Source organism: Diceros bicornis, chromosome 19 (genome assembly GCF_020826845.1).
Source record: "Diceros bicornis minor isolate mBicDic1 chromosome 19, mDicBic1.mat.cur, whole genome shotgun sequence".
Classification (NCBI taxonomy): domain Eukaryota; kingdom Metazoa; phylum Chordata; class Mammalia; order Perissodactyla; family Rhinocerotidae; genus Diceros; species Diceros bicornis.
Genome location: NC_080758.1, coordinates 44,892,587 through 44,918,010, shown reverse-complemented (window position 1 = coordinate 44,918,010; position 25,424 = coordinate 44,892,587). Strand labels below are relative to the sequence as shown.

The 25,424-nt window shown below is 43.5% G+C and overlaps 1 protein-coding gene across 1 annotated transcript in view; it reads right to left on the bottom strand.

The window, feature by feature from the left end:
• Positions 1–8,728: 8,728 nt before the first annotated feature.
• KAT14 (lysine acetyltransferase 14) overlaps positions 8,729–25,424 on the bottom strand; it is a 32,723-nt gene continuing 16,027 nt past the window's right edge. The window contains exons 7-10 of the mRNA XM_058563275.1: positions 15,491–15,627; positions 14,216–14,391; positions 12,429–12,619; positions 8,729–9,810 (exon numbers count right to left, since the gene is read on the bottom strand). Of these exons, the coding sequence (XP_058419258.1) occupies positions 9,637–9,810; positions 12,429–12,619; positions 14,216–14,391; positions 15,491–15,627 (678 nt within the window). The 3' untranslated portion in view covers positions 8,729–9,636. The remainder of the gene's footprint in view (positions 9,811–12,428; positions 12,620–14,215; positions 14,392–15,490; positions 15,628–25,424) is intronic.

Genomic DNA, 25,424 nt, shown 5'->3' with positions numbered 1-25,424 from the left:
AAGGAATCCACTTCAGGAAGTGAGATGAGGAACCTCATACCCGAGATGGGGGTGGAAATGGGTGTGGATAAAGTGCATAGACTTCATCTTTGATTACTCCCTCCAGCCTGTGAGTCTTGACCTTGGCCATCCATTACTATCACTAGAGCTAGAAAGCTTTTAAAAATCCCTGTGCCTGGGCCACACCTCAGACCAAGGACATCAAATTCTCCGAGGACGGGACTCAGACACCCAGGTTCTGTGTGGCCAAGGCTGAGAGTCACCCAGTTCCAGCCCAATTTTAACTAGTTTCCTCCACTCCCCTGAGGGTAGCCACCATTATTACATGCCCGCCAGCTACCAGGCAGCATGCCGGGTACTTCACATTCTGTCACAACAAATGACGTGTTTTTAGCAAATAGGGAAACTAAGCCACAGCCAGCAAGTGGCAGGTGCAGGAGTCAAACCTAAACAGTCCAGAGGCCAAGATTGTTACGGCCACACCACACACCTCTGTGACTCAAATGACCTGAGAACTAGGAGAAAAAACAGCAATTTCCACAAGGTCCGACATGGGGGCCCGTTTGGGTGGGCAGAAAGAGCAATCCACTTTTGCTGATGGGAGGGAGCCCGGAGAAGGAAGCCAGGCTCCCGGGATGGCCGGCCCGGTGAGGCCAGGCCTTCGTGGACTAGTGGGGGCAGGTGAGAGGGAAGCAAGCTGAGCAGCCAGAGCAAAGGCCCCGAGACAGAGGACAGACGGTCAGTTTGCCACACAGCCCTTTCTCCCAGGGCTCAGAAACAAGTCCTGAGTGTTCCTGTGCAGGTTTTTGCGTGCACAACTTTCACCTCATTTGGGTAAATGTGGAGGAGCACGATTGCTGGGTCATGTGGTAAGAGTACGTCTAGTTTTGTAAGAAACTGCCAAACTGTCTGGCTGCACCATTCTGCACTCCCACCAGCAGTGAACGAGAGTTCCTGTTGCCCCACATCCTCACCAGCATTTGGCGGTGTCATTGTTCTGGACATGAGCCTCTCGAATAGGTCTGTAGTGGTATTCATTGTTGTTCTAATTTTCAGTTCCCTTAATAACATATTACGTGGAGCATCTTTTCATACACTTATTTTCTCTCTATATAGCTTCTTTGGTGAGGTGTCTGCTCAGGTCTTTTGTCCATTTATAAATCGGGTTGTTCATTTTCTTATTGTTGAATTTTACAAGTTCTCCGTACGTTTTGGATAACAGTCCTTTATCAGATGTGTGCTTTGCAAAGATTTTCTCCCAGTTTGTGGCTTCTCTTCTAATTCTCTTAATATTGTCTTTCATTGAGCAGAAGTTTTTAATTTTAATGAAGTCCAGCTTATCAAAGCTTTCTTTCAGGGATCGTGCCTTTGGTGTTATATCTAAAAAGTCATCACCATATCCAAGGTCATCTAGATTTTCTCCTATGTTATCTTCTAGAGTTTTATAGTTTTGCATTTTACAGTTAGGTCTATGATCCATTTCGAGTTAATTTTTGTGAAAGGTCTAAGGTCTGTGTCTAGATTCATTTTTTGCATGTAGATATCTAGCTGTTCCATCACTGTTTGTTGAAAACACTGTTTTCTATCTGTATTGCCTTTGCTCCTTTGTCAAAGATCAGTTGGCTAAATTTATATGGGTCTATTTCTGGGCTCTCTATTCTGTTCCATTGATTTGTCTCTTCTTTCACCAACACCACAGTATCTTGATTACTCTAGCTTTATAGGACATCTTGAAATCACGTAGTGTCAGTCCTCCAACTTGGTTCTTTTCCTTCAATATTGTGTTGGCTATTCTGGGCCTTTTGGCTCCCCATATAAACTTTAGAATCAGTTTGTCAATATCCAAAAAATAACTTCCTGGGATTTTGGTTGAAATCGCACTGAATCTATAGATGAAGTTGGGAAGAAATGACACCTTGACAATATTAAGTTTTCCTATTCATGAGCATGGAATATCTCTCCATTTATTTAGTTCTTCTTTGATTTCTTTCAACTTTGTAGTTTTCCTCATATGGATTTTATACATATTTTGCTAGATTTACACCTAAATATTTCATTTTTGGGGGTGCTAATGTAAATGGTATTGTGTTTTGTGGGTTTTTTTTTTTTTTTTGGTGAGGAAGATCAGCCCTGAGCTAACATCTGCCAATTCTCCTCGTTTCGCTGAGGAAGACTGGCCCTGGGCTAACATCCACGCTCATCTTCCTCCACTTTATATGGGACACTGCCACAGCATGGCTTGACAAGCAGCGCGTCAGTGCACGCCCGGGATCTGAACCGGCGGACCCCGGGCCGCTGCAGCGGAGCGCGTGCACTTAACCACTTGCACCACCCGGCCGGCCCCTGTTTTTTAATTTCAAATTCCACTGGTTCATTGCTGGCATATAGAAAAGTGACTGACTTTTGTGTATACTAACCTCGTATACTACAATCTTGCTATTCATTTATTTGTTCCTATATTTTTGTCAATTCTTACAGATTTTCTACATAGAAAATCATGTCATCTATAAATAAAGATAGTGTTATGTCTTCCTTCCCAATGTGTATACCTTTTATTTCATTTTCTTGATTATTGCATTAGGTAGGACTTTGGGTACAATGTTGAAAGGAGTACTAAGAGAGGGCATCCTTGCCTTGTTCCTGATCTTAGCTGGAAAGCTTCTAATTTCTCACCATTAAGTATGATGTTCAGGTGTAGGTTTCTTGTAGAAGTTCTTTATCAAGTTGAGGAAGTTCCCCTCTATTCCTATCTTGCTGAGAGTTTTTATCATGAAGGGGTATTGGATTTTGTCAAATGCTTTTTCTGTATCATGTGATTTTTCTTCTTTAGCCTGTTGATGTGATGGATTAAATTAATTGATTTTCTCATGTTGAATCAGTCTAGTATATTTTTTGTTGATTTTTTTTGAGGATTTTTGCATCTATATTCATGAGAGATATTGGCCTGTAGTTTTCTTTTCTTGTAAAGTCTTTGGTTTTATTGTTAGGGTAATGCTGGCCTCACAGAAGAGTCAGGAAGTATTTCTTCTGCTTCTATCTTCTGGAAGATATTGTAGCAAATTGGTGTCATTTCTTCCTTAAATGTTTTGTAGAAGTCACCAGTGAACCCATATGGGCAGTTGTTTATCTTTTTATTGTCGAGTCGTAAAAGGTCTTTGTATAGTCTACATATAAGTACCTTATCAGATAGATGATTTTCAAATATTTTCTCCCTGTCTGTGGGTTGCCTTTTCACTTTAGAGATGGTGTCTTTTGAAGTGTGAATGTTTTTAATTTTGGTTAAATCCAGTTTGTCAATTTTTTCTTTTATCGCTTGTGCTTTTGGTGTTGTATCTAAGAAACCATTGCCTAGCCCAAGATCATGAAGATTTACTTCTATGTTTTCTTCCAGGAGTTTTATAGTTTTTGTCCTTACATTTAGGTCTGTGATACATTTTGAGTTAATTTCTGTATGGTGTGAGGTAGGGGTACAAATTTACTTTTTTGCATGTGAATATCCAGTTTGCCCAGCACCATTTACTAAAAAAGACCATTCCTTTCTCATTGATCAGTTGCTCATAAATGTAAGGGTGTATTCCTAGGCTCTCAATTCTATCCCACTGTTCAGTGTTATTTGTCCATATGCTATCACCACACTGTCTGACCCCTGCAGCTTTGTAGTAAGTTTTGAAAATGAGAAGTGTAGGTTCTCCAACTTGGCTCTCTAATTCCTTCCTGAACCTCACAAGTTGTCTATTCAACAGTAACAAAAGTAGGACTTGTAGATATAATACAATGGGTTGAGTTATAAATTTAAAAAAATTTGGGGGGTTAAAAGTAAAGGTTCTGGAGCCAGACTGCCAGGCTCTGCCAGTCACCAGCTGTGAGATTTTGGGCAAGTTACTACCTTCTCTGTGCCTCAGTTTTTTTCACTGGGGAAAATAAAAATCATAATAGTGCCTACCTCACTGAGCTGTTGTGAGACTTAAATGAGTTTCTGAGTTGTTTACGGCTCTTAGAATGGTGCTTGCACATCAGAAACACTCAGTAAACATTAGGCATTACTATGATTACCATTGATTGCACTTCAGGACACTGTATCTCCTTTAATCCAGCAATTCCACTTCTAGGAATGTATTCTAAGGAAACAGTCATGGACATGCATCCAGATTTATATTCAAGAATGTTCAGTGCAGTGTTGTTTACAATACAAAAATTGGAAACAAAGGATATTTGTTAAATTATGCTACACTCTTATAACAAAATCAGTTCTACCATACATGATGTTTTAAAAACAACATTTGATAATTTGGAATGCTGTTTGTGATTACTTAAAGAAAAAAATAGGAGGGGCCGGCCCTGTGGCTTAGTGGTTAAGTACGCACGCTCCGCTACTGGCGGCCGGGGTTCGGATCCCGGGCGCGCACCGACTCACCACTTCTCCGGCCATGCTGAGGCCGCGTCCCACATACAGCAACTAGAAGGATGTGCAACTATGACATACAACTATCCACTGGGGCTTTGGAGAGAAAAAGGAGGAGGATTGGCAATAGATGTTAGCTCAGGGCCAGTCTTCCTCAGCAAAAAGAGGAAGATTGGCATGGATGTTAGCTCAGGGCTGATCTTCCTAACAAAAAAAAAAAAGAAAAAATAGGAAAAAATTGTATATCTTATAGATCGTGATATATACTATGATCGAAGTTCATTTTAAAAATTACTAGTATACGCAAGGGCGTGTGCATGTGCATAAAACAAAAGCCTTGGATGATTTATACCAAAATATCTCAAGTGATTGGCTCTGCTGGGTTAGAGAAACCTCTTTGGTAGCGGTAACAGAAGCCAACTTGAGGTAAAGCAAAAAACGGTCATTTGATACGTAATGTCTAGAAAAAGCAAATCTACAGAGACAGAAAACAGATTAGTGGTGGGCTGGGGCTCGGGGTAGGGGTGGGGATTGACTGCAAATGAGTGCCAGGGATCTTTTTTGCCCTATATTCTAAAAGTGAATTGGGTGATAATTGCACAACTCTATAAATCTACTAAAAACCACTGAATTGTGCACTTAAAATGGGCGAATTTTATAGTATGTAATTACACCTCAGTAAAACTGTAATGGGGGAAGGGGTAATTTACTATAAGAATGTGATGGGTAAAAGGGGAGGTCTTTCCACATCCTGAGGAGGAACTGCAGCCAGGCATCAGGGAGAGGGCCCTCACCTCAATTCTGTCTGTGACTGTCTCACCTTTTCCTATTCCATTCCTCTCTAGACTGGCTCACAAACAAAAACAAAAACCATGGCCTTGCCAGAGTTCCTGCACTGCAGCACCCTCACTATAATTCCTAGCATGGAGGAGGTATTCGCTAGCTATGGCCTGCCCAGATGCCCCAAAGGGGAACTATTCCAAGCTGGGCAGCTGCCAACTAGGTGTTAGAACTTCAGATGCTTTTTCTATAATGGCGCTATACTTCGGTGAAAAGTATGAACCATGAACCATGAACTCATGAACCACATATCCTGCTATCTGTCCCTTGGGAAGTCCTGCCACGTGGACTAGGGGCTTGGCCCTGTGACTGGCTCTGGCCAATGGGTCAGTAGTAAGCATGCTGCAAGCAGAGGCTTGATGAGCACCTGCAACTGGGGTGTGTCCTCCTGGACTGCTGGAAGAATGCTCCTTCTTGGAACCCAGCCACCATGCCATGAGGCAGTCCAAGCAGCCACGTGGAGAGGCCCACCTGGAAGAGAACTGAGACCCCTGGCCAGCAGCCCCAGCTGAGCTCCCAGATGATGGCAGCTGCCCCAGTGCCCCAGCCAGCACCAAATGGAGAGAACCATCCAGAAAACTCTCAGAATCCCAAAAGAAAATAAACTGCTATGGTTTTGAGCCACTAGATTTTGTGGTGGTTTCTTATGTAGTAATAGGTAACCAAGACATCCTTTATTCTCTTTATCATCAGAAAGTTCTGGTAAATGTTGAGTTGCACAACCTGTAACACACACTGAGCAACGCCCCAGGCTGAAGTACTTCCACCTTCCCATGACACTCTGCTGGGTCGCTCCTATAGCTGTGGTGGGAATGCAGGAGCACTTGTCAGAATTCTACTGAAGGGTGACAGATGCAGACGGCCTACTTGATGTCCTCGGGCTTTCATTAAAGCTCAGTGCTCAGTGAACTGCAGCACAAAGAACTGGGCATTGCTGACCCAGCTCTAAAAGCTGCTTCCTCAGGAAGATGAGAATCTAGAAGGCTAACTCGCCATCATTGGGATGCTAAAACCAGCGGTGGGAAGATGAGGAGCAACAAGATATTTACATCATCTCAGTGAATCGCCCCACAAAATACTCATTTGCAGAGTCAAGAGTCAAAGTTAACTTTGAAATGGGAAATGGGACTAATAAACAGCATGCGCTTTCTAAGTGATGTGCAGAGAGGAACTCAGCATCATATCCAGGGTATTCCTGCCAAAGTGCCTAACAGAACTCTGCACAGGAGGAAACAGCAGATATCCCCAAGTTCAGGGACACGCTGCACATCAAGTAGCCAACACTCTTCAAAAACGTCTACATTAACAAAGACTCAGAGCAGTTCCTGACTGTAGGGGACTAAAGAAGCATGACAACTGAATGCAACACCTGATCTTGATTTTCTTTTGCTATCAAGGGCAGTATTAGGACATCATTGAAATCTGAATTAGGTTGTGAATTAGATAACAGCATGGTATCAATGTGAATCTCCCAGATTTTGGTCACTGTACTGAGGTTAGGTAAGAACATACCTTGCTTTTAGAAATTTACACCAAAATATTAAAAGGGGCGTGATATCTGCAACTTACTTTTAAATAGTTCAGAAAAAAGTGTGTGTGCACGTACACACAAGCGCATGTAAGGAGAGAGGCAAATATTAATATTTAGGGTACTAGGATGAAAGGTACCTGGGAATTCTTTGTACTCTTCTGTAACTTTTGTCAAGCCTGAAATTATGTCAAAATTAAAAATAGAACATTTTAACCTTTGTTTGGTGAGTCATTCCTTTTGAACCTTTGTCCCAATCACCCAGCTGGCTCTAGAAAGTTCCTCCCTCCAGTCTGAATAGGGCTTGTTACTACTTTTTGGCTCACACACCCCCTTGAACATCTGATGAACTCTCCCCAGAAAAATATTCACACTCACATACACTTGCCTTTGCACACAACCACCTCAGGTTATTCTCCCTGACCTGGGAGACGAGCAAAGAAATGTCCACACACACAGAAGGTTAGAGGTCAAAGCGGCGGGGCGTGTGGGAAGTGAATAGCTTGGCTCCGAATCACAGGTCGCCATTCAGGACCCACGGACCCTTTGGCCTCGGGACAGTTCCTCCTCCGTTTCACACATCTCTGCAGACAGGAGGGGCTGGCGCAGAGGCAGTTCCAGCCAGCCCAGACTGTCCTCTGCTTTCTATCTGTGCACTCTGGGCACACAGTTACTCAAGCTCTCAAGACTCAGTTTTCTCTTCCATAAAATAGAGACAATTATAGCACCACCTCAAGGTGTCGTTGGGAGAATTAAGAGCCCGGAAATGGAAGCTGCCAGTACTTTCCTGTTTTTAGCACCTAGTACGTGTCCGCTCAATGCCTGTGGACTCTCCTGTTCCCACATGACCCAACCTAGCATTGGCTCTGGAAACGCCAAGTGCTGTTCTGCTGCTCAGCTGCAAGCAGCTGCTGAGGGACACGAGGCCACTGCCTACGGCTCAAGCCCCAGAGGCCCAAGTTGCCAACAATTCTTGTTTTTCCAAGATCAGGCCTTTGCTTTTCACCTCACTTGGAGCCTAATGCCTTTTGTTGGATATATCTTTTTATTTAATTTAGCTTTTAGCTATATGCAGTTTAACCGGAATATGAGACATTTTAGCCAAGTGTGAACATACCAGTAGTATGTTTGCTTTCAACTGCCACTCATCTTCATCTCAAAATTCTCTCTCAAAATGACATGAATTATAAGGTGTCATTCAAAGTGAAGATAAGTCTGTCTTGAACCCCTGGAGTATTTGTTGCTGAGGAAAAGAATGAGACTGTGGATGACAAACCCGAGGGCTTGTATGTGCAGAGGCTCAGAGTGTCCATCTTCCTAGAGTGTCAACTCTACCTACAGCTCTGGGGTGAAAAAATCCATTATTTTAACATTAAAATAGATATACCTAAAGAGTAGAATACAACCTCCTTGTAATTTAATAAATCTAAACCTTAAAGGACATGAGAGGTTCCCCCCTCTCTGTTGGGGTCCTTGAAGGACGAGGCTGGGAAGTGCTGGTTCAGCTCTCCGCAGGGGAGGAAGGCGATAAGGAGTCCAGAGGACTCTTCTGCGGAGGCAAGCCATCACTGCTTTGGGGAACTTGGCAACTGAGTGACTCTGGGTGTCCAGCCCAAGTGCTGGGGAGGACAAAAGTGAGGCACAGCAGCCTCGGCTCCCAGGAGCCCCGATCCTGGCTAATAGAGACAAGTGACAGAAGAACTTCCAGGTTGTCTTCACATTCCCCTTGAACAAAGGGATTCAAGCTGGCTCTAAGTACAGCCTCTAGAACAGAGGTTCTTAACTCGTGGTCCATGGATCGCTGATGCAAAATCTTAAATGTGCATGGACAGCTTGCTAGAGAGTATTCAGCTTTCTCTGGATTCTCAAAGGGATTCATGTCCCAAAGAGTTAAGAACCCCTGCTCTTAATCAAAGAGAATTTGGAAGCAAATTGATTAGATTGATGCTCTGGCCATAGGTTGTTAAAGAAAAGATTTTTATTTGAGAACCATCTGATCCTTTTGCAAATGCTCCTGCTGGATCCAAAAAAACCTGACTGAGAGTTCATCTCCAACACACGCAGACACATCAAACAGCCTAGTCCTGCAGACCTACAGGTTCTGTCCACAGCCAGCGCTCCTTCCACCACCACACACCTCCATCCAGGGGCACAACCTAAATGGAAGGCTGCTCAGCTACTCCAACCCCAAACACACTGCACAGGCATGGGGAGGAGGAGACCCTCCACCCTCAGGCCAAGCCCCTGGCAGGATATGCTAACAGTAGAACAGGTGAAGTGATGCACAGACACAAACATTTAGTTTATTTTGACTGTGACCAACGTCAGCAAGAGACAACAGAACCTCAGTGTCCTAGAGGTCCTCCTGGATTCAATGACAACATGTCCAGGCTGGGAAAAGGGCTAGCATCCCCTTATATAATCACCTCATAATTTCTCATCATCCCAGGACAGGAGAGTGCCTCTCAGGCACTGCATGCATCTTTAATAGCCATCACATTATCTCATCTTTTAAATTAGGACAGATTCTCTCTCACCAAGAATATCAGTTTAGATATTCCTTTGCTCTTACAAACTGTCATTTGGAAGGAGGACAGCAGCGTCTTTCAGTTAGGTAACTGTGGAGTCCAAGAGGTGGGTCAAAGGCCTCTCCAGAAAGGACCGGACTGTGATTTTGCTGAAAGATTGCTCACTACTCATTCCACCGCTCACGGCTGTTCTCATCTCAGTTGAGAGGCTTGAATGAACATCTAATTGCAGAGAAGACTAACACCCATGGTGCAATGAATAACTAACTACCTTTAGGTCTACTGAAGATCTGTTCTCTAACAGCATATGCTTCTCTCTGTGAAGAGCTGTATTCCCCTCAGCGTCGGAGCCTCAGAAAGAACGCGTGTTTACACTCTGTACTCTCCAAGGGGTAATATTTATCATAAAAATCTAAGACATATTCTTCAGTCTTGAATCCAAACTTCTGGTACAGCAGCATAGCGGGGTTGCTTGCTGAGACGTGAAGGGTTACATCTTTGCCCATGCAGGTCTGCCAAAAGAGCGGAAAAATACAAGATGAAAATGAAAACGCCTGAAGGAGAACAAGTAGGTGGAGAGACTCTTTCAAGTGTAGGCAGTTATGGAAACCGGATCATCAGAGACTGAGGCTGGGACACTGCCGCACCTGGCACACTGGGAACCCAACGGCACTTTGCTGCCGATCACACATTCACTAAACATTCACCAAGGCCGAGGAAATTGATGGTATGCTCAGTGCTTTTTTCTTCCTCACTGAAGCAAAGGGTCAAGGGGGATATTTTATTGTCAACTATATTATTTAAATTCAGTTACATTTAAATATATCAAATATATCAATACCAAACACTATGACCATCTTGAAGAAATTGAGAACAAGATAAGAAGTTCTGCTTTCAAAAGCTAGATGTTACCCTACAAGGAAATTGTAAAAATTCCTTTCCTAGACCCACTAGAAAAGATATTAAATTATGCGGCCAGATATGAAATATTAAGACTTTCACTTAATTATAAAATGTGAAGACCCTGTATAGACCTTCTGAATCCCAAAGTCCACCTCCCATCCCTCTCAAACCGACAGAATTAGCTTCTCAGAACCGAGATTTCTGTATTTAGCATTAGCCTAATCCTAGGGGAAAAGAGTAATAATCACTTTATCAGCATAAGGCAAGTTCCTAGATTCTGTAATTAGCTACACACAATAAAGTACCCCAAAGTCACACAAATTAAGAACTTGCTCTTTAATGAGGAAGGCACTGCAATACTGAAGTTGACAAGGTCCTTAAGATTTTATAATCAGGATTCCCCAAGGCCTCTATTTAAGAACTCATCTGTCGGGCCGGCCCCGTGGCTTAGCGGTTAAGTGCGCGCGCTCCGCCGCTGGCGGCCCGGGCCCGGATGCACTGCTTCTCCGGCCATGCTGAGGCCGCGTCCCACATACAGCAACTAGAAGGATGTGCAGCTATGACATACAATTATCTACGGGGGCTTTGGGGGAAAAAATAAATAAATAAAATTATAAAAAAAAAAAAAAGAACCCATCTGTCAAAGGTAGACAGCTATCTTCTTTTCTTGGCTTAACTCACATTGTGCACCCAAAGGTATTTTTAGAACAAAAAGAACTACTATTTTACTAAATACAAGAGTGTCTTATAAGTGTATAAAACGAATTTTGTGGGGTGACACTAGTGTCTTTACACTGCAAACATGCACAGTCGAACCAGGGCCATCACCGAGCACCCTGCCTGACTGAGCAGTACTGTGTCTGGGTTTATGGTCTGGCTGGGGGTAGACAAAGATGAACCTTCCTCCCCCCACCCTGTGAATGTGAACACTCAGTAGGGACTGAGGGTGCCAGGTCCTATGTCAGGCACACACATCAAGACATCATCCCTGCCCTGCCCTCAGGCCCTTGCCGGTGAGGAATAGGCAGATTCCTGCGTGGTTCTCCTAGGACGGAAGGATGCACACAGAGGAGAGGTCATTCTGTGAGTAGGGTGGGCCAGAGAAAAGGAGGAGTGTGACAGAAAAAACTGAGAAGGTCTCAGTCAAAGACAACACAAGGTAGCACGTATTAACTGCCAACAGAGGAGCAAAGAAAGCAATTTCTAGGAAGACGATTCTCAAAGTTCCTGCCAACATTTGGGAATTATTAAAAACTGGAAAAACAACATTTTATCATCTCCATCCTCTATTTATTTATTATTATTTTATTTTTTTGGTGAGAAAGATCGGCCCTGAGCTAACATCTGTCACCAATCCTCCTCTTTTTGCTGAGGAAGACTGGCCCTGGGCTAACATCCGTGCCCATCTTCCTCCACTTTATATGGGACGCTGCCACAGCATGGCTTGATAAGCGGAGCATCACTGCACGCCCGGGATCCGAACCTCAGGCCTCCATGGCAGAGCGTGCACACTTAACCGCTATGCCACCGGGCAGGCCCTCCATCCTCTACTTAAAAGGAATCTTGCCCACATAACACACAGTCCTTCATACCAAACGGTTTCTAAATAAAAATTACCAGAAAAATTCTGGAGAAAAGAAAAATCTTTGCATGTTTTTCTGATGTTATTATATAAATATACGACATATTTTCTTCAAAGGTGATACAGATATATCAAAGATGAATTATAATTCAATATTAGAATCAAATCTTGGAAGGTTCATACCAGCTTATACAGCGATAATAAAATTAAAAACAATCAGCAACAATAGAATGCACATACTGATTGACACGCTTTTGCTAAAATGTTTAAAAATACATAAAAACTAAAAATCATAGTTCCATTTCCACTTCTTAGAGGCGTGGCAGCAGTGATTCTGAGAGCAGCAGTTACTGATAAGGACAGTGCCAGGGCTTTAGGCTCTCACTTTTGGTGTCTTCTCATTTTATTTACTACACATGTTCACAAACTAGCTTCTCTGAAACCTGGGTCTGAGCAGTAATGTTATTTTAGAGGGTGAGGATTTCTGTCTGTGTGTTTGACTGCCCTCATCAACGATGGTGACTGGCTTTCTCTCACAGGTTTCCCGTCCCACTGGGCCATGCACCTGTCGTGGAGGTCATCCTCCTCCACAACTTCCAGGGAAGCCCAGGGCAAGTCGCTAGATGATGAGCACAGACAACATACCTGAATCAGATGGTAAATCATGAAAGTCGCAATCCCTGCTCTTCTCCATTCGGGATGGACAAACAGAAATGAAATGTAAGCTTCATTGTACTTCACGTCAGGAACCATGAAGCCAAAGGCGATGATGACTTTTTTATAAAGGACGACAACACTGAAGTCTGGATACTGCAGGCACTCAGACAGGTCAATGCCTAAAGAAGAGAGACAATCGCAGACTCAAACCATGTACCTTTTGGAATTAATGAATGCCAAGCTGTTCAGTCTGTACTTACAGCTACACCTGCACGCTAAAAAAAAAACCCAAAACTGGAGACAAAGATATTACCATAGACACCACATACTCAGATCATAAAAATAAAAGTGAATTTTGAAAAATATCAATATTAACATCGTCTTTTCTAAGTACATATGTTAAAAGAAGAGAGGCAGGAGAGGGTGGGTAGTAGAGAGCACACAGGTTCAGAACTGGACACACCTGGCTTTGAACTCAGCCTCCTCTGTCACGTGTGTCAGCTGGCACATTTCTAAATGTCTTGCCCTGCTTCTGCAATGTGTAAGATGAGAGCATACCTAGACCTGACAGAGCTGGGGTAAAGATCCCCTGAGAGTCCATCTCAGGGGCTGGCCCGGTGGCGCAAGTGGTTAAGTGCGCATGCTCCACTGCGGCGGCCCAGGGTGCACCGGTTCAGATCCCGGGCGCGCAACGACACACTGCTTGTAGAGCCATGCTGTGGTGGCGTCCCATATAAAGTAGAGGAAGATGGGCACGGATGTTAGCTCAGGGCCAGTCTTCCTCAGCAAAAAGAGGAGGATTGTCATCAGATGTTAGCTCAGTGCTGATCTTCCTCACAAAAAAAAAGTGTCCATCTCGTTGTATTCTTTACTTCGCACATAGACAATTCATAAGCTCTTTTGTGCAAATGCTACCTTTTACAATAAAGAGGTTAAATATAAAATGATTCCATGCATAATGTATGGAGGGCATCCAGCATAAGGGCAGGAAGTAGCAGATGCTCCCAGGATGTTCCTTTCAGCCCCCATACCACTCCCAAAAGAAGGGGCACAACTCTGCCACCACACGCACTATCACATGATTGCCAGACAACAGGGAAGACACAGACCTCATCCTGATGAAACCTTATCTAACTTCTGCAAGACAGGTATTATTTCCTTCACATTTCAAAGCAGAGCGGTAAAGCAGATCCACAAAGGACGTGTTTATATTTAGCAATGAAAATGTGTTCCTTTAATTGATGGCTTCGGTCTTCAGAGACAGTATGTTAAGGCGGATAAAATGACAAATCATATTGCATTTACTCTAATTTTCAAAGTCTATGATTAGGGTATTTAGCTTTTTAAAAACACCTTTTCGCTATAGCAACACTGTCTAAGGAACAGCTAAATAAACAAAGCATATGGAATTATTAAGCAAAAATCAAGTGTCCAAACACGCCCCAGCTACCAGTCTGTGTTTCTTCGACAGACATTACTTGGTATCTAAACATATGTAGAAGCAAAACAGGATGAATCTTTTATTCTGGACGCAGAGACAAACAGGGAAGAGAAACAAACAAAAACACTGTTTATTACTTTAATTGCTAACTTCTTCCTGATCTTAGGAAAGAAAGAGGTGTTCATATTTTAACATCTCTATGTTAGGAGAGACAAACTGAACAAAATCATACCAGTAAAGGCTTTAGGGTCCCATGACATACACTAATTTAAAAAGTTACAGAAGTGAACTATACAGCAAACTGATCTGCCCAGTTTGGGAGGGGGAAACATACCGGGCCAGAAAAACTCCTGACACATTGAATTAATCGTTGGGATGTGGTTTGGCCGCACGTAGCAGTAATCGAGAGGTGCCTCCGGCTCCGGCGTCCAGTGAGGGTCACTCCCATGCAGGTGAGAACGAATCTGCAACAGGAGCTGCAGTTTGGGTGGCTTTGTTTCATAATCACGCCTCCAGTGCCACAGAAAATAAACAAATTCAAGTCAAGAAAAATACCCATTATTATTCCCAGTGATTTGATTCACAAACTCTTTAATCTGCTTGAAATTTTAAACTAATTTGTGTTACTTTATATGGCATCTAGCTTGATAACAGCTACAATGCTTTTCTGGTATGAAGTTTAAAATCCACTCTACTAATATTCATCAGAGCAAATCCCTCTGTACCCTCAGGACCTCTAGCGCTGGTGAGCCTGACAGAGTGAGGGAGCAGAAACAGCACCCTAATTCAGCCCCCTGAGTGCTCCGACCCAGGCAGCCCAGGGGAGGGAAGGCCCAACCCTCCCAGGGCAGCTGAGGGGCACCAGAGACAAGGGGAGCTGGAGCAGGCTCGTAGACTGCCTCTCCACGTGTCTGCCAGGGGGCAGTGCTGGGCAAGGAGGATCACGCGATCATGCAGCTCAGAGCAAGCACAGTCAACAAAGACAAGGGGCTCTCTCAATCACAGCACAGTACAGCACTGGGGGCCTCTCTAGTCAGCTCAGCCATGTGGCACTGCCTTGACACCCAATTGAGACGTCCCTCCCATATTTTCATTTCATAGACTACTACATATATACAACTTCAAAATTTAAAACAGGGGGCCAGTCCAGTGGTGTAGTGGTTAAGTTCTCCCGCTCCACTTTGGCAGCCCGGAGTTCGTAGGTTTGGATCCCGGGTGCAGACCTACACACCACTCATCAAGCCACGCTGTGGCGGTGTCCCACATACAAAACAGAGGAAGTTTGGCACGGATGTTAGCTCAGGGCCAATCTTCCTCACACACACACAAAAAAAATTAAAACTAAACAATGAGTATGACAATCAAAATGAAATCTAACAGCGTTAATTTATCCTTTCTTTTTATGTTTCTTTCAAAGGACCATCCTTTCTGCAAAAAAGTACAGCTGAAACAAGCCAAGGGTGACAGTGGACGTGGAGCAGAGCCTCAGTCCTTGCTGACGTCTGCTCACAGGTTTGGGTCTTTATTCACTCCAACAGGGGAATGGGGCACAGAAACCACAAACGCTACTGCTCACAACACCTCGACATCATGGCTCTTCTCCATATACCTAATGTAAGGCTTTAAGATCCGAGAAGTGTAAGGGCTGACAATACTCTGGTCCACAGCCATGTCTTCCGATCCCACCAAACGATACAAAAACTTAGTGGTCTGGTGTCGAAATCCTTTCCTGGACGGCAAGGCCGTCTATGAGAAAGAAACACTGGTTATAGAAAAACAAATTTACTCAAAGGATTGGTTTAATTTTCACAGATCATTAAGTACTTACAACATTTTTGTGTGTCAGAAAGTAGGTCTTTTTACGTTACTTATTTGGGAAGGTCAAGTTTCAATACAAACTCCATAGGTATCTTTGCACAAAATTAGATATGGAAAGCTAATCCCAGTTGTAAGTCTAAAATCAAAATAATTTTTAAAATTTTAAAGTTACTTAAAAATTTAAAAAGTCACTTAAGCAAGTGAAATGCAGGATTGAGCACTGGATTTACAGGTTCTCTAAGTTTCATTTTGTCTATATTACACCTTCAATCCCTTCATCAAATATTAACCAGCACTAGTGTCAATTAGGTAACACCCCCAGGTCATGTTTTCTGAGTAGTCTCTGTTATCCAAAGAGGCACAGGGCCCAAAAATTGCTGTACCTGTATATGGATTTATTAACACATGTCTCTATTCTAAGGAGTAAATTTGACAGAAGTAGGACTGCTGTAGATTATCATCCTAAAACAAATCATGCTGGCAGAGAGGCTCCACCAGAGGTTCAGTGAAGATGTGGCGGGTGTCCTGACAGACGGCGGGACTCACCCCAGGAGCCCAAGTGGAGACGCCTGTTCTTCAGCGAGTGCTCCTCCAGGGCCCCCAGTCATGCAGTAACACAACATGTGCAATTAGGGTTTTATAGCAAAGAGCTCAGAGGGAAGATTAAAAGGCACATTTATGAAGTGGTTTGCCAAGGGCTGGATGAAGTTTAGAAACCTGAGTTGTTTTTGTAGAATCAGTTTGCTCTTAGCCTGGAAAATAACCTTGTTGGAAAAAGAGCAAGAATTCCTTCTTTTATCATTTGCTCTCATTACATTCCCAAATAGGACATCAAAACTTTCAAAGGCCAATTGTGAAAATCTTCCAGGACTTTAAAATAAGTTTCAAAGTGAAATTCAAAGCTGTGGTATACAGTTTCCAAATATGGCCCCAACACTTCCTCCTGTGCCTGTGGGTATATGTGGCTCCTCATATCAGAAGGCAGAGTCAATTTCCCCTCCCCCTGAATCTGGGCAGGCCTTGTGACAGGCTTTGACCAATCAGAAAGTGGCAGAAGTAACATTCTGGGACTTTTGAGCCCAGACCTTAAGAGGACTGGCGGTTTCCACATTCTCCCTCTTCGAATCCAGCGGCCACAGTGTCCAGGCTGGACCACTGAATGACTAGAGGCCACATGGAGACAGACTCTGGAGGAAGAGAGGCCAATCTGGTCATTCCACCCCTGACACAACTCCCAGCTGAATGCAGGCACAGAAGACCCACCTAGTTGAGCCCGGTCAACCCAAGAATCAGAAGAAATATTAAATAGCTATTATTTTAAGCCACTAAGTTTTGGGATGGTTTGTAATGCAGCAACAGATAACTGAAACACCAGCCACCAAACCACCAGCCTACGAAATACTCTCTGGTTAATGTCTCAAGATGAGTTCTGTAGAACTCTATAGATGTTATACAGCACCCCAACTTCTTTCCATCACGACTGCTTTCTCCCTAGTCTAAGCCACCCTCAGCATCTGCCTGGACCACAACCACTGCCTCCTATTCGTGTCCCTGCTGCCACTCTCACCTCATACCATCCAGTCTCCGCACAGAGCCAGGTTCTTCTTCTAGAAACTGACAGATTCACCTCCCTTGATGGAAACTCCAGTGTGGTTTTCCACTGTATGTTCAGAACACAATTCAAACTCCTTACCTGTGACACACTGGATCTGGCCCCTGTTACCTCTGTGGTCTCAGCTTCCACCATCAACATGTTCCAGCCCCATACAGCAAACTAACTGCTGGCTTAGGGCCTGCGTCCAGGACTTCTGCCCTGAAGCTTCTGCAGCCTGCTCCTCCTTGTGGATTAGGACTTAGTTCAAGTGTTACCTCCACAGAAAGGCTGTCCTAAACTACCCCATCGAAAGTGATGCCACCGCCCTCTGCTCCTCCACTCCACTGCAGCACTCACCCTGTAGGAAGTGATCCTGTTTAGTGAGTCAGGACTGTCATCTCCCTGCTCACAGATGTCAGCTCCAGAGGGCGGAGACCTTCTCTGTCTTAATTCACTGCAGTATCGCCAGCCAGAATAGTGTTTGGCACATATGAAGTACTCAATTTATGTTTGTTGAATGACCAAATGGTGGGGAAAAAAGTGCCCCAAAGTCAAATAAGTTTGGAAAATGTTAAATGCATTTATTCAAACTTCCAGTTCTAAATAAAATGGAGAGCTGGGTGGGCTGCTGTGTCCCTTCCTCAAACCCAACTTGGGAGACGCCACAAAAGTGAGAGGGAAGATGGAACACAAGGCTGTGAGAAATCAGAGGTGACTGGGTACAGATGAGGTGGCAAAGGGTAGCCTAGGGCAGACACAGGCTGTGCCCCACCGATGGGGATGGAGGAAGTTCCTGGTTAGGCCACTACCTCTCCCAAGCTTTGCTCTGGGTAGATCAACCTTGCCAGCAAGTGTCAGCCAGAGGGGTGATGTTAGAGACCGCTGGAGCCTTCCTGAGGTGGAGGGTAGATCCCATGGGACAGTCCCTGAGCATTCCATGACCCCAGGCAATAAGAGCAGAGGGAGGTAAAAAGTAGCACCTGGGCCAGATGTCCCAGGAGGTTCCCTGAGAGCTAAGTTGCCTGATTGCGGAAAAAGGTGAAGATGGGAAGTGGTTGAGTTCAGAGCCTCCCATTTTACAAAACCTGTCAAGAGGGTGACAAGCTAGGACCCAGGTTTTTGCCCCTAGCTCCAGGTGTGTATAACCAGCAAAAGCAGCTGATAAGACCAAGGGAATATGCGTCACAGGGAAAAAATTCAAGACATGTAAATAAAGAGTGCAAAACAAAAGAAAGATTACAAAATAAACAAACCATATCAGAAAAAGACAGAATTAATTTACCAGACAGAATTTTTAAAAAGCACAATAGTCATCAGGGAAATGCAAATCAAAACTACAATGATTTTCCACTTGACACTCACTAAGATGGCTATGATCAAAAAGGCAGATAATAACAGGTATTTGTAAGGATGTGTGGAGAAATCAAAATCTTCATACACTGCTGGTAGGAATATAAAATGGTGCAGCCATTCTGGAAAACAGTCTGGCAGTTCTTCAAAAAGGTAAATATATGTTACCATTTGGCCAGGCAATCCCACTCTTAGGTATACACCCAAGAGAAATGAAAACACATGTCCACACAAAAACTTGTACACCTATGTTTACAGCAGCATTATTCATAATAGGCAAAAGGTGGAAACAACCCAAACGTCCATCAACCGATGAATAAACAAAATGTGGTATATCCATACAATGGAGTACTATTCAGCCATAAAAAGGAATGCAATACTAACATATGCCACAACGGATGAATCTTGAAAAAGTTAATGCTAAGTGAAAGAAGACCACATCTTATGGGATTCCATTTACGTAAAATATCCAGAACAGGCAAATCTATAGAGACAGAAAGTAGATTAATGGGGGTGGGTGTGGAAGGTTGAACAATGACAGCAAAAGAGTTCAGGGTTTCTTTTTAGGGTGAGGAAAATGTTCTAAAACTGATTATGGTGATGGTTACACAACTCTGTGAATATACTGGAAACTACTGAATTGAACACTCTAAATGGGTGACTTGTATGGTACGTGCATTGTGTCTCAGTAAAGTTGTTACTAAAAAAAACAAAACCAAAAAGTGTAATAAATAGGCTGCAAGATAATGAGGGAGCTGGAAACAAGAATAGGTAGTTACGAAGCATCTCTTATTTGTCACCAGATATTAAATACATGATCACTGAAATAAAGCACTCAACAAATGATGTTAAGGACAGGTCTCTTCCAAAAAAATCAAAGGAAGCAATAAAGAAAAGAAGTAATGGTGTCAACATCTGTACTGGGAGTCCAGAAAGCGAGGAAAAGAATAAAGGAGGAATGTATTTAAAGAAGCAATGATGAGGAATTCCCCAAATTAAAGAAGCATAAGAGGACTTTCAGTTTCCGGTCTGGCATGTAAGCAGCTTAGAAGTCATCCTTCCATCCTAACAACAAGTAAAAAGTTGAACAAACTGAAAGCCAACAACTTTTCTTAGATGTATCAGAGAAGTGAGGTCACAGGGCAAACCACTGCTCCCCCAATTGGAGACAGACAAGTGAATACAGAGAATCACCACCTACTGGAGTCACAAACCTCTGGAACCAGTACCAGGGCAGAAGAACCTAAACTGCAATTGATGAACTGCTGGAGGCTCAGTGTGGACAAATCTGAGAGAAAAAACTCCAGGTGGCCCCACATTTTTGTGAGTTTTACCTGCAGGAACTCTACCAGGTTCTCACAGTAAAGATCAAAGAAAAATCCCCTCATGCTTCCAGTAGAGGGGGAGAGAAGTAGCCATTTTGAAATGTCAGTGCACTCTATTCTCCTTAACAAGGCCTGCCCTCAGGAGAAACTACTTTGCCAGAGTCTAACCAACACGTGGGAAGGCAAATAGCCAACTCCAGGCCCCTCTAGCCATCCTGTCCCACCTAACTGGGGAGGAAAACCTGAGAAGGTTTTGTGAAGTTCACAGCCCAGGGGCACATGCTTACTCAAAGTCTGAGAACTAATCACTGGACTTGAGAACACTTCTCACCTCATTCCTTGCCACCACATCACCAAAGGCCTACCTTCCACAGTTCCTTTTACCCAATATGTCATATCTGACTTTCGACAAAAAATTACAAGGCATGCTAAAAGGCAAAAAACACAGTTTGAAGAGACAGAGCAAGCATGAGAACCAGACTCGAATATGGCAGAGATGTTGGAATTACCGAACTTGGAATTTAAAATCACTATGATCAATATATTAAGGGCTCTAATGGACAAAGTAGACAATATGTAAGAACAGGGGGGTAACTTAGGCAGAGAGATGGAAATTCTAAGAAAGAATCAAAAAGAAATGCTAGAGACAAAAAACACCGTAACAGAAATGAAGAATGGCTTTGATGGGATCATTAGCAGACTGGACAAAGCTGAGGAAAGAATCTCTGAGGTTGAGGATATGGCAACAGAAATTTCCAAAACTGAAAAGTGAAGGGAAAAAAGACTGAAAAAAACAGAATGAAACAGAACATCCAAAAACTGTGGTACAACTACAAAAGGTGTAACATATGCTTACTGGGACTATCTGAAGGAGAAGAGAGAAAGGAACAGAAGAAATATTTGAAGTAATAATAACTGAGAATTGCTCCAAATTAATCAGACACCAATCCAAAACCACAGATGCAGGAAACTCCAGAACAACAAGCAGGATAAACATCAAGAACCCTATCAGACAACTCTAATGGAAGGAGCAGTGTTGTCAAGCAAGACAAATGAGAGCAAAAAACACTTAAAATGCACGAATATAATTAAAGATCAAAAACAAGGAGAAAATTCTGAAAGCTTCCAAGACATGGAGAATAAAGAAGGAGGCCACCTACAAAGAGGAAGAATAAGACTGCAGGGCCAGCCCGGTGGCGTAGTGGTTAAGTTTGCGCACTCCGCTTTGGCACCCCAGGGTTCGCAGGGTCAGATCTTGGGCGCGGACTGACATACTACTTGTCAAGCCATGCTGTGGCTGTTAGTTCAGGGATAATTTTCCTTACACAAAAAAATAAGACTGATATTGAAGCCCTTGGGGTCAACATTACATGCAAGGCAATAATGGAGTAATAAGTTCACAATGTTGAAAGAAAAAACAAAATTATAATTTTATATCCAGCTATGCTATCACTTACATGCAGAAGTGAAATGAAGATATTCTTAAGCACACAGGTTTCTTGTGTGTGTGTGTGTGTGTGTGTGTGTGAGAGAGAGAGAGAGACAGAGACAGAGACAGAGAGACAGAGAGAGAGAGAGAGAGAGAGAGAGAGAGAGAAAGGAAGATCAGCCCTGAGCTAACATCTGATGCCAATTCTCCTCTTTTTGCTGAGGACGACTGGCCCTGGGCTAATATCCATGCCCATCTTCCTCTACTTTATATGGGATGCCACCACAGCATGGCTTGACAAGCAGTGTGTCGGTCCGCACCCAGGATCCAAACCTGCAAACCCCGGGCCGCTGCAGCAGAGCACACAAATTTAACCACTATGCCACAGGGCTGGCCCAGCACACAAAATTAATCTCGAGAAGACTGTATTTTAAAGAACTGTTAGAGGAAGTAGTCTAGCAAGAAACTAATCTAGGAAGAAACAATGGGAAGTAAGAGTGAGTAAACAATTCAGTTTACTGTTATCTAAATAAGCAACGCAAAAGAAAAAAGACAAGAGGAGAGCATGTGAAGATATTTTTTTTTGTTTGAGGGGAAAACCACGTTATAATATTTAAAAATTGATAGAAGAAAACATATATCTTAAGTCGGGACCTATAAAAAGAATAAAAATAGAACATATAACTTTATAGCGAAGAATCAACGTCATACAGACTATTTTCTCTGACCACAACATAACTTGAGTAGAAATTAAATCACTTACTAAAAGATATCTTGAAAATTCCCACATATCTCAAAACTAAAAGAGTTATTTAGCAGTAAATAACTCTTGGGTTAAAGAGGAAATAATGAGAGAAATTACAAAATGCTAAGTACTGACTGACAATAAAATCACATCATTTCAAAAGTCATGAATCATAGCTAAAGTAGTATCACAAGGACATTTATACCTATGAATATATTTCTCAGAAAACAAGAAAGAGCACAAATTGAGCACATACATTTGTAGCTGCTCCCTTGCATAACTCTGCATTAAATGGTACTCAAGTTCCAGGTTAAGATGTAGGATTAAATACAAACATCCCATTTTACCCCCTCCCAAAACCCCACTAAAACTACAGAAAGACTTAATGGAAAGAAAGAAAGAAAAAAAAAAAGACAAGCATCAAGAACAAAAAAGATCAGAAGAAACAACAGTAACTGGGAAGCAGATGGACAAACAGTAACTGATTTAAAGCCAAAATCCCAAGCTGGCTTTGGTAAGGTGAGAACCAGTCCAATCTGCACTGCAGAATCCTCCTAAAACCCAGGTGGCAGCACCAGATCTTCTGGAACTAAAAATGAATGGGGCAATAAAATAGGGACCAGGTAAAAGCCGTGTGCAGCAGAGCAGTAAGATCCCCAAATCTCACCCCAAACTCCCTACTGCCAGAACGCTGCCCTCCCCACAGAAGTCTGGAGGTCCCATCTCTACATAAGGTGTAATAGGGGCTCTGGGCAGGGCAGCCCACAGAACACTGAGGTATGAGTGCGGGACAAGCTGAATGCTAAGATCCCCCTTCCCATACGTGGCAACCAGGGTTCTGAGACCAGAAGACTCCTCTACAGGGACTCTGACTAGCCCAAGAGGAAAGACCTAAAGGAAGTGACACTGGGGGTCCTCAACAGAGGACTCATCTAGACAACGGGCTGTGTATAGAATTCCAGGTTCAACCTCCTTTTCCCACAGAATTTGAAAGCACTGCTCCACTGTCTACTTCCTTCCAGTATTGCTGTTAGGTTGGCTCTCAACTTTACCTAGTGCTGGCTTGGGATTTTGTCTCTAAGTTGACAGACTTTTCAGACACATAAGGTCTCAAATTCTACTTCCCAGGCAGCTTTCCTCAGGAAGCCACTAAGGATGTGCTTCACTAAAAGAAGGGAGTAACCTACAAAAAGGTAAAGATGGGGCACAGGAGACTGGAGATTCAATACAGATGAGGGGAAAATGGAGCTCCGGGGAGGGAAAATTCCAGGACCCCTGCTGAGTGATCCCAGCACCACAAGGGGCGGCCAGCACACAGTGACAGGTTTAACTCCAAGGGCAGACACACTGAGGCTGCCATCACCAAGTCCTTGCCTCAATGGACCATCTTTTAAACCTAAGGAGTCATGCCCAGAAGCTTACCTGTGCTCAGCTTGGCTTCACCACGCACTGAGAGACTCCTCTCCTCCCACCATGCCCACTCCCCGGATCAGCTGAGGACACGCCCCGCAATAACCGCTCTGACCTTCTACAAGCTTGAGGGACGCATGTCAGCCCTGAGGCAGGAAATCCAGAGGACCCCACTCTCCCTGACCACTCACACAGTAGTGAGCCTCATGTTTCCCAGGACTCCCTAATGACCTTCACCACTGACGTCCCCAGGAGGGGCTCATGGAAGCGAAAGCCAGAACATGATTTTATGGGTTTCCCGGGGCTGCCGTATCAATGTTCCACAAACTGGATGGCTTAAAACAACAGAAATTTATTCTCTCACAGTTCTGGAGGCCAGAAGTCAGAAATCAAGGTGTCAGCAGGGCCGTGCTCCCTCTGAAGGCTCTAGGGGAGAATCTATTCATGCCTTTCTCTTGGATTCTGGTGTTGCTGGCAATCCGTGGTGTCTCCTAGCTTGTAGACACATCATTCTAATCTCTGCCTCAGTCATCACATGGCTTCTCTCCTGTGTGTCTCTCTCTGTGTCTCTTCTCATAAGGATATCAGTCATGTCAGATTAAGGCCCCACCCTGCTCCAGTATGACCTCATCTGAATTAATTACATCTGCAAAGGCCCTATTTCCAAAGAAGGTCACGTTCACAGGTACCAGTGGTTAGGACCTCCATAAATCCTTTTAGGGGCATAATTCAATCTACAACAATGACCCACAAAAACCGTTTAGCTTATCTTCTCCTGGAAGCCTTCATCTAATAGTGGCAATTTCCTTACAGAGCTCCATTTGTGCTTCCTACTTAGTTTTTGGCTTTTTTTTTTTTTTGTTAACTAAAAGTATATTATTTCAGGATAAAGACATTAAAAAATGCAGAGGAATGATTAACACCGAAAGTCAGAGACTGGCTCCCTCTGCGGAGAGCAGACAGTGCGCAGAAGGACTTCTAAGGTGTTTGTAATGCTGTTTCTTAACCCAGGAGCTAGATTCATAGGTATTTATCTCACTAACCTTTAAACTATATCCATATGTTCTATTCATTCTTGTATGGGTATGAAGCTTTTCATAATTTAAAAGTTGAATACAGGGATTAAAGAGACAAACCCATGAGAACAAAGAACAGATGACTGCAACAAAAGCATATGAACAAGTGGCAAATGACTTAGACCAAAGGGAGCCAAAACCTAAGGCAGCAGTGAAGACAGGCCAGGAGCCAGGGGACTTACAGGCCAGAGGCTCAGAGAAGTACAACAATGGGAGACATCAGGTCCTGCTAAAGGTGAGCAATGGGCAGGAAGACTATGGATTGAGAGTCTCTTCACTTAAGAGGGTAAGGGCTCCAGTTACACCCCCACTGCCCACATCCAGAAATGATTTTTCTCTCATGGGCACAAGAGCAGACTCTCTAGAGGCTCAAAAGAGAGATTCTGGACACAGAGGCACCTGATACAGCCAAGGATGGGAGTACTGTCCTGAAAACAGGGAGACTCAGTGGAAGTCTACAAGCTGATTGGTCAGCTCCTGGCCCTCCTCACTTGGTTCTTAGGATGCAGGTAGGCAGGTTACTACTTCTCAAGAAAGGAAAGATGGGAAATAGGAGAAAAAAAGAGAATTAAGGGGATTCATCTAGACAAACGGTCATCCACAAGCTATAGCCCACAGGCCAAATCCAGCCTGTTTTAGTAAATAAAGTGTTACTGGAACACAGCCATGCCCATTCATTATGTCTTATCTATGCTGCTTTCACACTGGAACAGCAGACCTGAGAACTGTGTGGCCTGCAAACTATTTACTATCTGACCCTTTACAGAAAAATTCTGTCCCTGGTCTAGAGGGTCCA